Source organism: Hydra vulgaris, chromosome 03, assembly GCF_038396675.1.
Source record: "Hydra vulgaris chromosome 03, alternate assembly HydraT2T_AEP".
Lineage (NCBI taxonomy): Eukaryota > Metazoa > Cnidaria > Hydrozoa > Anthoathecata > Hydridae > Hydra > Hydra vulgaris.
Genome location: NC_088922.1, coordinates 17,287,501 through 17,299,853, shown reverse-complemented (window position 1 = coordinate 17,299,853; position 12,353 = coordinate 17,287,501). Strand labels below are relative to the sequence as shown.

The 12,353-nt window shown below is 25.7% G+C and overlaps 1 protein-coding gene across 1 annotated transcript in view; it reads left to right on the top strand.

The window, feature by feature from the left end:
- Positions 1-842: 842 nt before the first annotated feature.
- The window catches only part of LOC101236319 (uncharacterized), an 18,392-nt gene continuing 6,881 nt past the window's right edge, over positions 843-12,353 (top strand). The window contains exons 1-5 of the mRNA XM_065792505.1: positions 843-1,272; positions 6,239-7,478; positions 7,552-7,651; positions 11,588-11,669; positions 12,163-12,233. Coding sequence (XP_065648577.1) covers positions 941-1,272; positions 6,239-7,478; positions 7,552-7,651; positions 11,588-11,669; positions 12,163-12,233 — 1,825 coding nt within the window. The 5' untranslated portion in view covers positions 843-940. The remainder of the gene's footprint in view (positions 1,273-6,238; positions 7,479-7,551; positions 7,652-11,587; positions 11,670-12,162; positions 12,234-12,353) is intronic.

Sequence of the window (12,353 nt, the reverse complement as noted above, 5' to 3'; positions counted from 1 at the left end):
GTTTCGTTCAATCGGTTAGCTTCAAATTGTTTTAAATAAAATTTAAAAACATCCTTAATTTGAACATTATATAGATCAAAAGAGTTAGTTTTAACAAAGTATTTAAGTAAACAAAAGTAAACAATAAATTATATGCTCTATTTCTTGAGGAATATTTTATCGTCTAAATGTCTTTGCAAATGTAAACATAATTCCAGCAACGAACAAAGTCTTCACTTAAAAACAGCACTCAAGAACTTGAGGTTTCACAGGTCTGGAAATTAAAGCAAAAGTTAGGTTTCCACAAAATACCGAAAATATTATACCAAATTATATTAGATAAAAACTTAATAAGAATATTACATTTCAAATAAATTTTAAAAGATTGCTTGCAGTCCACCGTAAGATTTTTGGCGTTTTTCCTTTAAACAATTTAGTCGTTTATCGTGCAGACCATATAATTAACGGAAATATCTTAATTGTTTAAACTAATAACCCACGGAGGGCAATTTCTTGAAAAGCACATTAACTACTATGAGTTTGTACAACTGTTGTACGACATTTCTTAAACTATTGGAAACCAAGCTTTATGGAAAGAAAAAAAAAGTTGTACGACACCTATCTTGTAGTTATAATTTACTATACTAAGTATAACTTAGCATAAAAAAAAACAAGACTGCTGGGATGTAGGATCTAATCCCCGAGCTATAGTCCCAATGTCCCAATGGAGGCAGTCTTTATTTTTGTAAACAGCAATAGTCAGAAGTTATAATAGATGGGGCCCTATTATCAAGTTGTTCAGAGGGGTTTGACTTTCTCTAACCACGGCAATGAGTTGACTTAACCGAATTTCCTGTCGCCTAGTCGCCATAGTCTAGACAAATCTTGTCGATGTCGGCCATAAATGTGTGCGGGAACAGTTCTAAATTTGTTTTTTATAATTTTAACGAATCACATTTAAATGAGTGATTTGTATGAGTTTTGTAAAGTTGAAGAATTTATTTTTTGTCATAATGTGTTAACAAAAATTCAAGAATTTTGCGAAAAAGAAATTAAAAAGAAAGAAGGTTTACTGTTTAATAGCACTACAAGAAAATGTATACTGCTCTTTGAAAAATGTTTGCCTCGAGGAAGATTTCTAATACACAAATGTGCTGAATTAGTAGACAATGTAAAATCTGTATCAGTTGGCAAGGAACCTGATAGACGAGTAGCTGTATATGTTTTTAATTATAAAAATAGTTTTATTTTTGATTGTACAAGGAAGAAAAGTATGACATCAAAAGATACCAGGTGAAAACTTTTTATTTTTAAGTATATATAAATAAAATTAACGTAAAACGGGGTTTTATTTACTTGAGACAATAGTGTTACTTGGGAAAAAATGAGTAAATTTAGTTTGTTAGGTTGGCATTACCTAATATCCCATATTTCACAGCTGAGTTTTAACAAACATTCTGAGATAGTAGAGTTAGATGAAAGTTTATTAGCAATATTTTTTTAGTTTTTATTTGGGACATATTCGAAGTGACTCCAAAATTATGTTTATTCCCTATAATATACTTGTTTTATCATTTTTCATCCATCCTATTTCATTCCTTGCATAAGGTTAGGTATTATAGACCTACTATTAATAACTCAATTGGTACTTTCGTTTTTTCGCTTTTTTCAAATACAAATAAAAACTTGGAAGTTGTTCATATGCTGATTAAACTGATAAATTTAAAATTTATTGAATGTAATAATATAAAAGACTATAAACATCATTATATTCCAATTCAGCTATTTGATAAACTCTAACTTCCATTAAAATGTATTAAATGTTATTATATTATTGTTTTTTTCAAAAAATATTAGCCAAAAATGGCTCTTTCCATTGTATTTTGAGTTAGTATATTGATGTTCATAGTTTATTTTTAAACATCCTGATTAAACCAGGTAAACCCAAAGAAGGGGTTACTTGAACTGCCATTGAACCAAGCCATTGTCCCAAGTAATACCTTTTAGTGAGATTACTTGGGACTAGTAGTTTTTATTTTTTTTTAATTATAAGTAATTTAAATCACAAGAATGGTAATGAGTGGTAACTGAGTTGTAATTTACACATACAGACCCATGTTTTGATATTTTTTGTTCAAAATAATAACTTTTTCACTTAGCCCTACATTTGTTCAAAGTTGAAAATTGTCCCAAGTAATAACTTTTTATGACGTTTTTAGTAACGTTTAATGGTATTTATAAAATATACCTTTAAGAAACTTTTTAATTATAAAACATCTAAATTGATTTTTTTTTATTTTAAATACATTAATAATATACATAAATTACATAATTTAGTTAAATGTAGTAAAATATAGTATATTAGTTGAATCAGTAACATTTTTATCCTATTGGTTTTTCAAATTGTTCAGATGATATTTCAGCAGCCTAATAAAGAATGAAGATTACAGCCTACAAAACTTTTGAAAAAATTAAATAGTTTTAGATGTTGTCAAAATATCTATGAACATTTCTATTTTTATACTATATTTTGTTATTTTACTAAATATAATAGTAGTAGATTTTTTTAATTTCAAATATTAGATAATACTTTAATACAGTATTATAGGTGCAAAAAAATAATCAAGTTCAAACAATTCCACAAAAAGTTATAAGGTTTTAAGTAACAAATTTTTGATAAGTGGATTTGTTGAATAAACTGAGGTTAGTATCTAGTTTATCTAAATTGTTTTAATTTTGTCAATTCTTATCTAAAAGCATATAATTTGGTATCAAAGATAGGCATAATATTGGACTACAAATTTATAGTAGTTTCTTACCACTGGGTATATCTTGGGGATAGAATGTGTGTCGAACCACAACCTTTACCATAAAGAAAGGCTTTTTTTATATTAAAAGTGTTTTTATATACAAAACTTTTAATTTTTTTTATACAAAAAGTTAATAAAATTTTATTCCAGACCACAAATAAGTGTATAAAATGCTTACTTATTTGTTTATTTTTTATAGAATTATTTTGTATGAAAGTAAATAAGTGAGTTATACACTTATTCAAATCACGTAACAAAAAAAAAAGAGTTGAATTTTTTTGCAAGAAGTGATCAAAAAAATATTTTTTTAAAGGAAACTGCAATAATGGTAAAAATTTAGTGTAAAACTTGTCTGTCCAGACATACCACAAAAGATAAAAGTTATTTGACAACATTTCCTAAAAGAAGTATCAATTATAAGAAGTATCAATTATAATTGCTACAAAATGTAGCAGTTATAATTGGCTTTTATTTTTATTATTTTGATAAAAAAGTTGTATTTATGTTTCAAGTTCAAAATTTTTTTTCTACTTTCTGTTTTTTCTACTGTTTTCATTAACATTAAACCCCAAAGTGTAATAATATATTTAAAAGGAGTTGATATATCTGTTATTTAAACCATGTTTTTAATATTTGTTAGGTTATAAAATGTATACCTAAATAATGTTGATGGTTGGTTAAAGCAATTGTTATACACCTTTTTGCGTATACTTTGTGCTATCATAACTGGTTCTACCAGAATGGTTTGCAGATTTAAAAGATAGTTGGGGTCTAGAGATTACAAAGACTATACCAATCGAAACTTTGAGCAAGCTTGTATTAATTTTGAACATGGAGCTATGAGTCAACAATTAGCTGAAGAACAATTTAGAATCAGCAGTTCCAGCATAAAGAGAGCTCTTCGAAGAAAACACCTTACTATCACAAAGAAACATGCAGGGCATTTAGCTGTCTTCATGCCTGAAGAAGAACAGTCATTTTGTGATCACTTGAATAAAGTTTCAACTTTTGGCTACCGACTGACCTCATTTAATCTTCGAATTATAGTGAAAAGCTACTAGATCAATTAGGGAGTGATGTTCAATGTTTCAATGAAAATCTCCCAGGTGTCGAATGTGTAAAGGCCTTTATTAGAAGACATCATCAGCTATCCAAGAGATTTGCCAGAAACTTCAAAAGGGTCAGAGCTGCACTACACTACAGGGCTTTTACACTACGAGTCCAAGTAGCCCCACAACAAGGGCTACTTGAACCCAACCTTAACCCACCAAAAAAGGGCGGTCGAAGTCCACCTAAATATTTTTTTCTTTACAATAATCATTACTAATTTATAAGTCTATGAATTAGCAACAACAAGTTTTTTTTATATAAATATGAGAGAGAACCACAAACATCAAAAATGTATCAAATTTGGGTCCAAGCAGCCCCGTATGATAATATCTTTAGAGTTACAAGAGGATGTGTTGGTGGTAGTTTAACACGCCCTATTTTCAAAAATGTTTAATTCTTACAATTAAATTTTATTAAATTGAATGAAATCAGTATACATTTTAAAATGCATACAATAAAAATTATATTTTACAAGATTTTACATCTATACATCGACATATTGGATGGTGTGTCCATTGACCCTGCCAATTTTAAATTACTTAATAAATCAATACTTTATTAAATGGGAGAGATCTCTCTTGTTTTCTTTTATTAAGTTTTCTTCATAGATTAGAGTTATAATACTCAGTATTATATCATTAATGGCAGAGTTTTCTCCCAACAATTCTATTTGAGATTGTCTCATCTAAATCATCAAATTAGATAATTTACATAAACAGTAAATTTTGTTGAATGATTGTACAAGGGCTCTCTTAAACTTTTTTCATCCTTATATTTTTGACTTGCATAATTGCCTCATTTCTATTTTTTTTTTTTTTTTAATATTAATTCGTATCCCCAAAGGCCATGATAGATGAGGAGGCTACTTAATTGTAGTTACAACCCTCTCTAAACTCTATAACTTTGAAACACCAACCTCGACAAACAAGACCACTGCACAGAGAGTTAAGTGCGATACTACCAGGGAAGTGGTGAGGATTGAACTCAGAACCTTTCGCTTATGAAGCAAGCACTCTAGCACTACACCACTACTGCATTTGAGTTTCTTTTGCACTGACAATAACTCAAAATTTTTACGGTCTATTTTTATTTATTCATCATTTTTTTTTTTTTTGCATTTCTTGTAAAATGGGTTCTTATATTAAAAACATTTTGTTATAGTTCTGCACAGTAGAACCGGATGTTGTTCCATTCAGTTATTCCCACGTGAATTTGTCAAATGATTTTACGGGCTGGGTACTTCCACAAGTGTAAAGTTGTAAATTAATCTTTCATATCCACCCCACAAAATCCAGGTTGGCATTCAGCAATGCGGATGCTAAAGTAATCCTTTCTTTGCTTTACTGTAGCAACTACGTAGCATAGCAACTACCTGAATCTATAAAAGTGTTGGCGTACAAAACTACATTTTTTTTTTCTCAAAATCATTCAGAACAAGTCATAGCAAATTTATTCAAAAGTTAATAAAACTTACTTTTCAAATTATTATGTTATTAAGTTTTAAAATTTAATCTATTTTATTAGGTAAAAATGTTCATTTACATGTTTACTGCTCTTAATATTATAAAATCTTTTCTATATAAAATCTATTATCTTTTCTATATAAAATCTATTATCTTTTCTATATAAAATCTATTATCAAACTTTTATATTATAAAATCAAACACCTAACATCATAGCAACTAACTGTTATCATCAATAAAATGCACATGCTATTGTTTGATAACAAATGACACTTTGAAGCCAAGATAGCATAGTGTTGTTTTCTCTAGGGTATTTATAGAAGAATGAAACTATATTTTTGGCAAAATAAAGTATTTTTATAACAAAATACTAATAAAAATCATTAATGGTTTCTGTTTATCATTTTTTCAACCCCTTATAGTCTCAGTATTAAATACAAAAAGTATTAAAATAAAAAAGGTAGCGCTCAAAAATAATGGCTGATTAAACTTCAGGAAAAAATGATATTTGGATCATCTAAAATAATTATGGCTGATCAAGTTTGATTGATAAGAGTTGCAGGTCAAACTTTATATTTAAAAGATTTAAAAACAAAAAGTTAAAGTTATTAATTTAGCAAAATTTGAATGTGTTTTTGGTTAGAATAGTTTTAAGATTGTAACAGTCTATAATTCAAAAGCTGAAGAAATGTTAATGAGTTTTTTTGAATGAAATGATTGAATGCGATTGGTAGGATAAACAACAGTTTTAAGAACATTATCACAATTTAAGCTAAATAACTTATTTACTTTAATAATACTTATGTTAAATAATGATAAAAAGAAGTCACTTGAGTGATGGTATATTATATAGTTGTAATTTGTATTGTATTTTAGAATTGACAAAAAGAGACCTGACAAAGAGATATTTATTCCAAGGTACAGAAGAACATGTGATGATTTAGCAACAAAAGTTAGCTCAACACAAAGTGACAATTATAATTATAAAAAAGATTCAATTATAAAAAAACAAGATCAAGTTAAAGAACATAGAGGAAAAAACAAGAATAATAAAAAATTAGAAAATGGTGTTCCTATAAATAATAAAAACAGTTCTGTTAATGAAATTAAAAGTAAGTCATCAAATTTTAAAAATGATGGAGATTGTGATCAAAATGATGGAGGTTGTGATCAAAATGATGGAGTTTGTGATCATATCAATAATATGCCTAATGAATGTGATAATGCTTGTAATGAATGGACTGGTTCCTATCAATTGCAAAGCCAACTAGAAAACGAGCTAATAACATCTTTACCAATTGATAGCAGCTCATCAACAAATAGTAACAAGATACTTTTAATTCATCCTGAAAAAACTATTCCTTCAATGTTATGTATTCAAAATGTAGCGTTTAAGGATAATACAATTGTAGCTTTTGAAAATTTTGAGGTAGATACTGTGTCAACAGTTCATACTCACATTGTCACAACAGAAATCATTCAAGAACTTTTACTTGACATACTTAGCAAGATAGAAATTTTACTGGCCCCACATAGCTTTAATGTAGCCATACCAGTTTGCTCTGAAAATTTTGAAAACCAAACTTTATCTAGTTGTGATAATAAAATAGAAAGTCATTTACAAGTTCCTAATAATAACAATCTTTTGACAGGTAGTGAAGTAGAAAATTCTTCTTCTTCAAGCATTTCAGCTAACTGTTATGCAACTTTTATTGATCAAATAGTGAATGTTTCTGAGGAATTGATTTTAGACAGCTGTCAGAAAGATGGTTCTCTGAGAATGGATTCTCAGAATTATCATTCTCATGTTTCTGAGAAAGGTAATTCTCAGAAACATCCACCTCACAATTCTCAGAAAGATGATTTTCAAGAAGATAGTTCTCAGAAAAGTGAACATTTGGAATCATCCAAGTCTTCTAGTAAATTATGTAAGAAAGAAAAAAAATTAAAGAGAAATAAAAAAAAAAAAAAAATTTGTAGCAGCATTGTTGAAAAAGATGACAATCATCATATTGAAGTAACTAAAACAATTGAAGATCAAGTGAGCGATTGTGGAAATGATTGGGATTTGAATTGGACAGATGATGGAACTTGTTTAAATAATGCTATTTTAGAAGTATAATACTTTAGTGATTTTTGAAATTTATTTACTGTTTTCTATTTAAAACTTTTTAACTAATATTTTTTAGTTTTCATCATTAACTGATATCAAAGATCCAATTGTTGAAGAAGCTCAAATAATCGATTACTTAAGCTTTTCCACAAAAGATATTGTTCTAGACGAGGGTGGTGAGTAAATCATAAATGTTTAAATTATTAGGATTAAAGCTTTCAATTTATTTTAACTATTTAAGCTTTAGAAGCTTTAAATTAAATTCTTTCAATAATTTGAATTTTTTAATTGATTAAAAATTACATGTTAGATAAAATATAATATTTTGAGTAAAATATTCTATTTGACAGAAGTAATGATAATTATAACAATAGTCTATGTTTTGATATTTTGCCTCATTAATTTGATACTTATTTGATAATTTATATTGTAAACCGTAATTAATATAATTAATTTACATTTATTTTACATAATATACATAATTAATATAACAATAATTAACTAATAATTGTAAACAATAATATACATTTTGCAACCAAATCAGTGCACACATTGGCTGATATAAATTTGGAAAAGATGCGAGGAGTGTACATACATTGAAAATGTATGTAACACTCCTTACCAAATGAAATTTACTTGTCTCTCACTGAATGTGAAATGAGATTGCTTTATTACTAAATATTAGGAATCCATAGTTTTTTAGAAAACTATTGGTTTGTTTATTTAGGAGAGTATAATTATATAAAATTTTCTTGAAAATAATTGACAATAAAATGGAGTAAGCAAATTTGAAGACTAGTAACAAGTTATTTGAATAAATCAAGAAGGTCTGGCAAGTGATTGATATGAAAGTTGTTGATTCATTAATTGAGTCAATGCCTCAAAGAATAAAGCTTTTATTTTTTTTATTTTTGCTTGATTGACCTTGTTTTGTAAAAAAAAAATAGTTTTTTGATCAAGTTTTACTTCAAATTTGCATTTGTCTACGGTGTTTCTATCAATCGTTTTTTATTTTTGCTTGATTGACCTTGTTTTGTAAAAATAAAAATATAGTTTTTTGATCAAGTTTTACTTCAAATTTGCATTTGTCTACCGTGTTTCTATCAATCGTTTTTTATTTTTGCTTGATTGACCTTGTGTTGAAAAAAAAAAAATAGTTTTTTGATCAAGTTTTACTTCAAATTTGCATTTGTCTACTGTGATCCTATCAACAACTAAAAGAAAAATTAGCTAATTTTTTTTTTAATGTCTACTTTTGGCTTCAAAAATAAGGTTTTTAAACAAAAATACAAGTTTTTCTTACTGAGGAGAGGTTTTGCTTGAACAACACACACATTACTTTCATTGGACTGATTTAATACAGCTAACCGATTTACATTTTTTGTTGCCAGAAAACAGATTGTTTAGAAGCATAGTTTAGTTATTTTTGTTTTCAGTTAGAAGTATTCATGCATTTCTTTTGAATGAAATTCTCTTGTGTATATTGCTTTTTTTTTTTTAAAAAAAAACATTAAATAAAGAGTTTTTTTTAAAACAAAACAAAGTATGTTATACCAATTGACTAGTATCATAGTCTCGCATTTGGCATGAGAGGATTTTTAGCCCCTGTCCTATCGTTGTAAGATCTCTTTCTCTTTTCTACAAATGTTTGCTGCTTAGGTGATCTGTCATCCTTGTCACCTCTATCATCACTTGATCGCCTCTCTTGTTTCACCAACCGAAACTTGATCTTGTATGGCTTGTCATTCAGCAAAGTTGCATCTTTTTACTATTGCTGTTGTTTTTTTTCATACTTGAAAAAAATTTTATCTAGTTTTTTCCTGGTCCTTTACAATTCTCTCTAGTCTTTACGTTTCCTACTCATAAAATTTTTAGTTTTATATAAAAATTTTAGTTTTAGAAACTTAACCAATTATCTTAATTCTTATTAAATTCCTTAATTCTTTATAAATTAATTAATTCTTATTAAATTCCTTAATTCTTTATAAATTAATTAATTCTTATTAAATTCCTTAATTCTTTATAAATTAATTAATTCTTATTAAATTCCTTAATTCTTTATAAATTAATTAATTCTTATTAAATTCCTTAATTCTTTATAAATTAATTAATTCTTATTAAATTCCTTAATTCTTTATAAATTAATTAATTCTTATTAAATTCCTTAATTCTTTATAAATTAATTAATTCTTATTAAATTCCTTAATTCTTTATAAATTAATTAATTCTTATTAAATTCCTTAATTCTTTATAAATTAATTAATTCTTATTAAATTCCTTAATTCTTTATAAATTAATTAATTCTTATTAAATTCCTTAATTCTTTATAAATTAATTAATTCTTATTAAATTCCTTAATTCTTTATAAATTAATTAATTCTTATTAAATTCCTTAATTCTTTATAAATTAATTAATTCTTATTAAATTCCTTAATTCTTTATAAATTAATTAATTCTTATTAAATTCATTAATTCTTTATAAATTAATTAATTCTTATTAAATTCCTTAATTCTTTATAAATTAATTAATTCTTATTAAATTCCTTAATTCTTTATAAATTAATTAATTCTTATTAAATTCCTTCGTCTTATAGCTCTACTCATTTTTATTTTCCTCTTAATTTTTAGCTCTTGGACTCTCATTTTTTGTATTCTGTTGTTCTCCTGACTTAAGTGGTTGCTCATTGAGTGTTGAAATGTTAGTTATTCCAAGTTCAACCGGTTCATTAGTTATTACAGTGATTATTATTTAACTAATTGTATTAAATTCCTGTGAAAGTAAAAAAATCTTAGAAATTTTACTAATTTCTATAAGAGGGTAAATAAATTTCAAATTATTTTTCAAAATTGATTTTTAAATTTCACAAAAAAATTTTTAACAATAAAAATATGTTTTATAGAAACCTTGTTTGCATTGTAATATTTTTTTTTTTTTCTTTATTGATATAAATAATGTTTGAGATTTATTTTAACAATATAGTTTGTGTTTAAAAAAAATTGAGTCAAATATAACTATTTAAAAAAAAAAATGCATCAAATATAACTATTTTAAGGTACATCAAATTTTTAAAATTATTAATGATAAAAGAGCAATGCTAATTTAGTTTGCAATAACTTAATGATAATTTAAAGAAAATTTCTATAGAGCAACCTGCTTCGTTATTGTCTATTTTTGTAGTAATCTAGGTATACTGAAGCTATTAATAACACTGATCAACAAATAAAATTTTATTGTGCATATCTTGTTAACTAGGTGGTTTTTTAAAACAAATTAAATATGCTGATTTCAAATATGCAAACCATTTTTCACCATCACGTCAAGTTGTAAAGATATTTGGGTTCAAATCTTTAGTATTTAAGGTAAAGTCCCTAATATTGTCGAAAAAAAAGTTATTCAAAAGTATGTCAACCTGGGTCTCAAAAGAAGCGTATTTTCATAGAGATTTTAGAAAACATAAATATTTTTCCTTAAAATTTATTGACAAAAAAATTATGTAAAAAAATGCTAAAGACTCTTAAAAAAATTTCAACAGGATGTTATTCAGCAATAATTCAAAAAATACTTATTTTTATTACAAATGAATAGCATTTTTAAAATCTCTATGAAAATACGCTTCTTTTGAGACCCAGGTTGACATACTTTTGAATAACTTTTTTTTTGACAATATTAAGGACTTTACCTTAAATACTAAAGATTTGAACCCAAATATCTTTACAACTTGGCGTGATGGTGAAAAATGGTTTGCATATTTGAAATCAGCATATTTAATTTGTTTTAAAAAACCACCTAGTTAACAAGATATGCACAATAAAATTTTATTTGTTGATCAGTGTAATTTGTAGAAATCTAGGTATACTGAAGCTATTAATAACCTAATGACCTGGTTATTATTTTCTCCAATAACAAGATATAACTGATTATGACATCAGTTATATGTTGGAAATGAATTTAATATTATCTGTATCACGTTTGTATTTTATTTTTAATGCAAATATATCAAATAATATTATATCATAATGTATGCATAAAAATTTACATGTTAATTATATATTTTAAGTTTCTAATCAAAAAATAAAAATGTAAGAAATTATATTGCAAAACATTTATTTAGAATTTGGTCATATTGTGGAACTATTTGATTTTTCCCCTGTTTTAAAGTCACAAGATATATTTAATGCTTTGAAATGTGCTGGGTAAGTTAACATGTTTGTTTATTGTATTCAGGTTTATTTCTATAGCTACACAACTCACAATTTGACATTATCTAAAAATGGTACAGATAAGTTATTTCACTTGACTATGTATAGTTATAGAATTAGAACTTTTATAGAGTATTTGATATGGATTCATAAAGCTTCCTTAAAAACTGAATTTTAACTGAAGTTTTTAATAGAAAGTTACGTGTTTATTCAGAGTTGTTTTGCTATTACATTAGAGCATTACACAATTTATTAGAAAAAAAATCACTTATTCAAAATCAAATTTTTACATTTTATTTGTATCCATATAGAAATAGATCAATAGTTAAAAAATAGTTTCTGATAAAAGAAATATTTTCAGAAAATTTTTATGTGTTGCATGTTTGTTTGTTTTCTTTTTTCTCTTTTTTACTTTTAAATTTTTAATGAAATTTATTATCTCAATTTTTTAAATTAAATACTACTTGAGCTTGTTTTTTTAAATTAGGGTGAGTGATTATAACATAACATGGGTAGATGATACACATGCTTTGGCTGTTTTTTCATCTCAAAAAGCTGGTAAGCCTTTTTTCCTGACTTCAAGGTTGTAGGTTAACGTCTGGTTATATATATATATATATATATATATATATATATATATATATATATATATATATATATATATATATATATGTATAT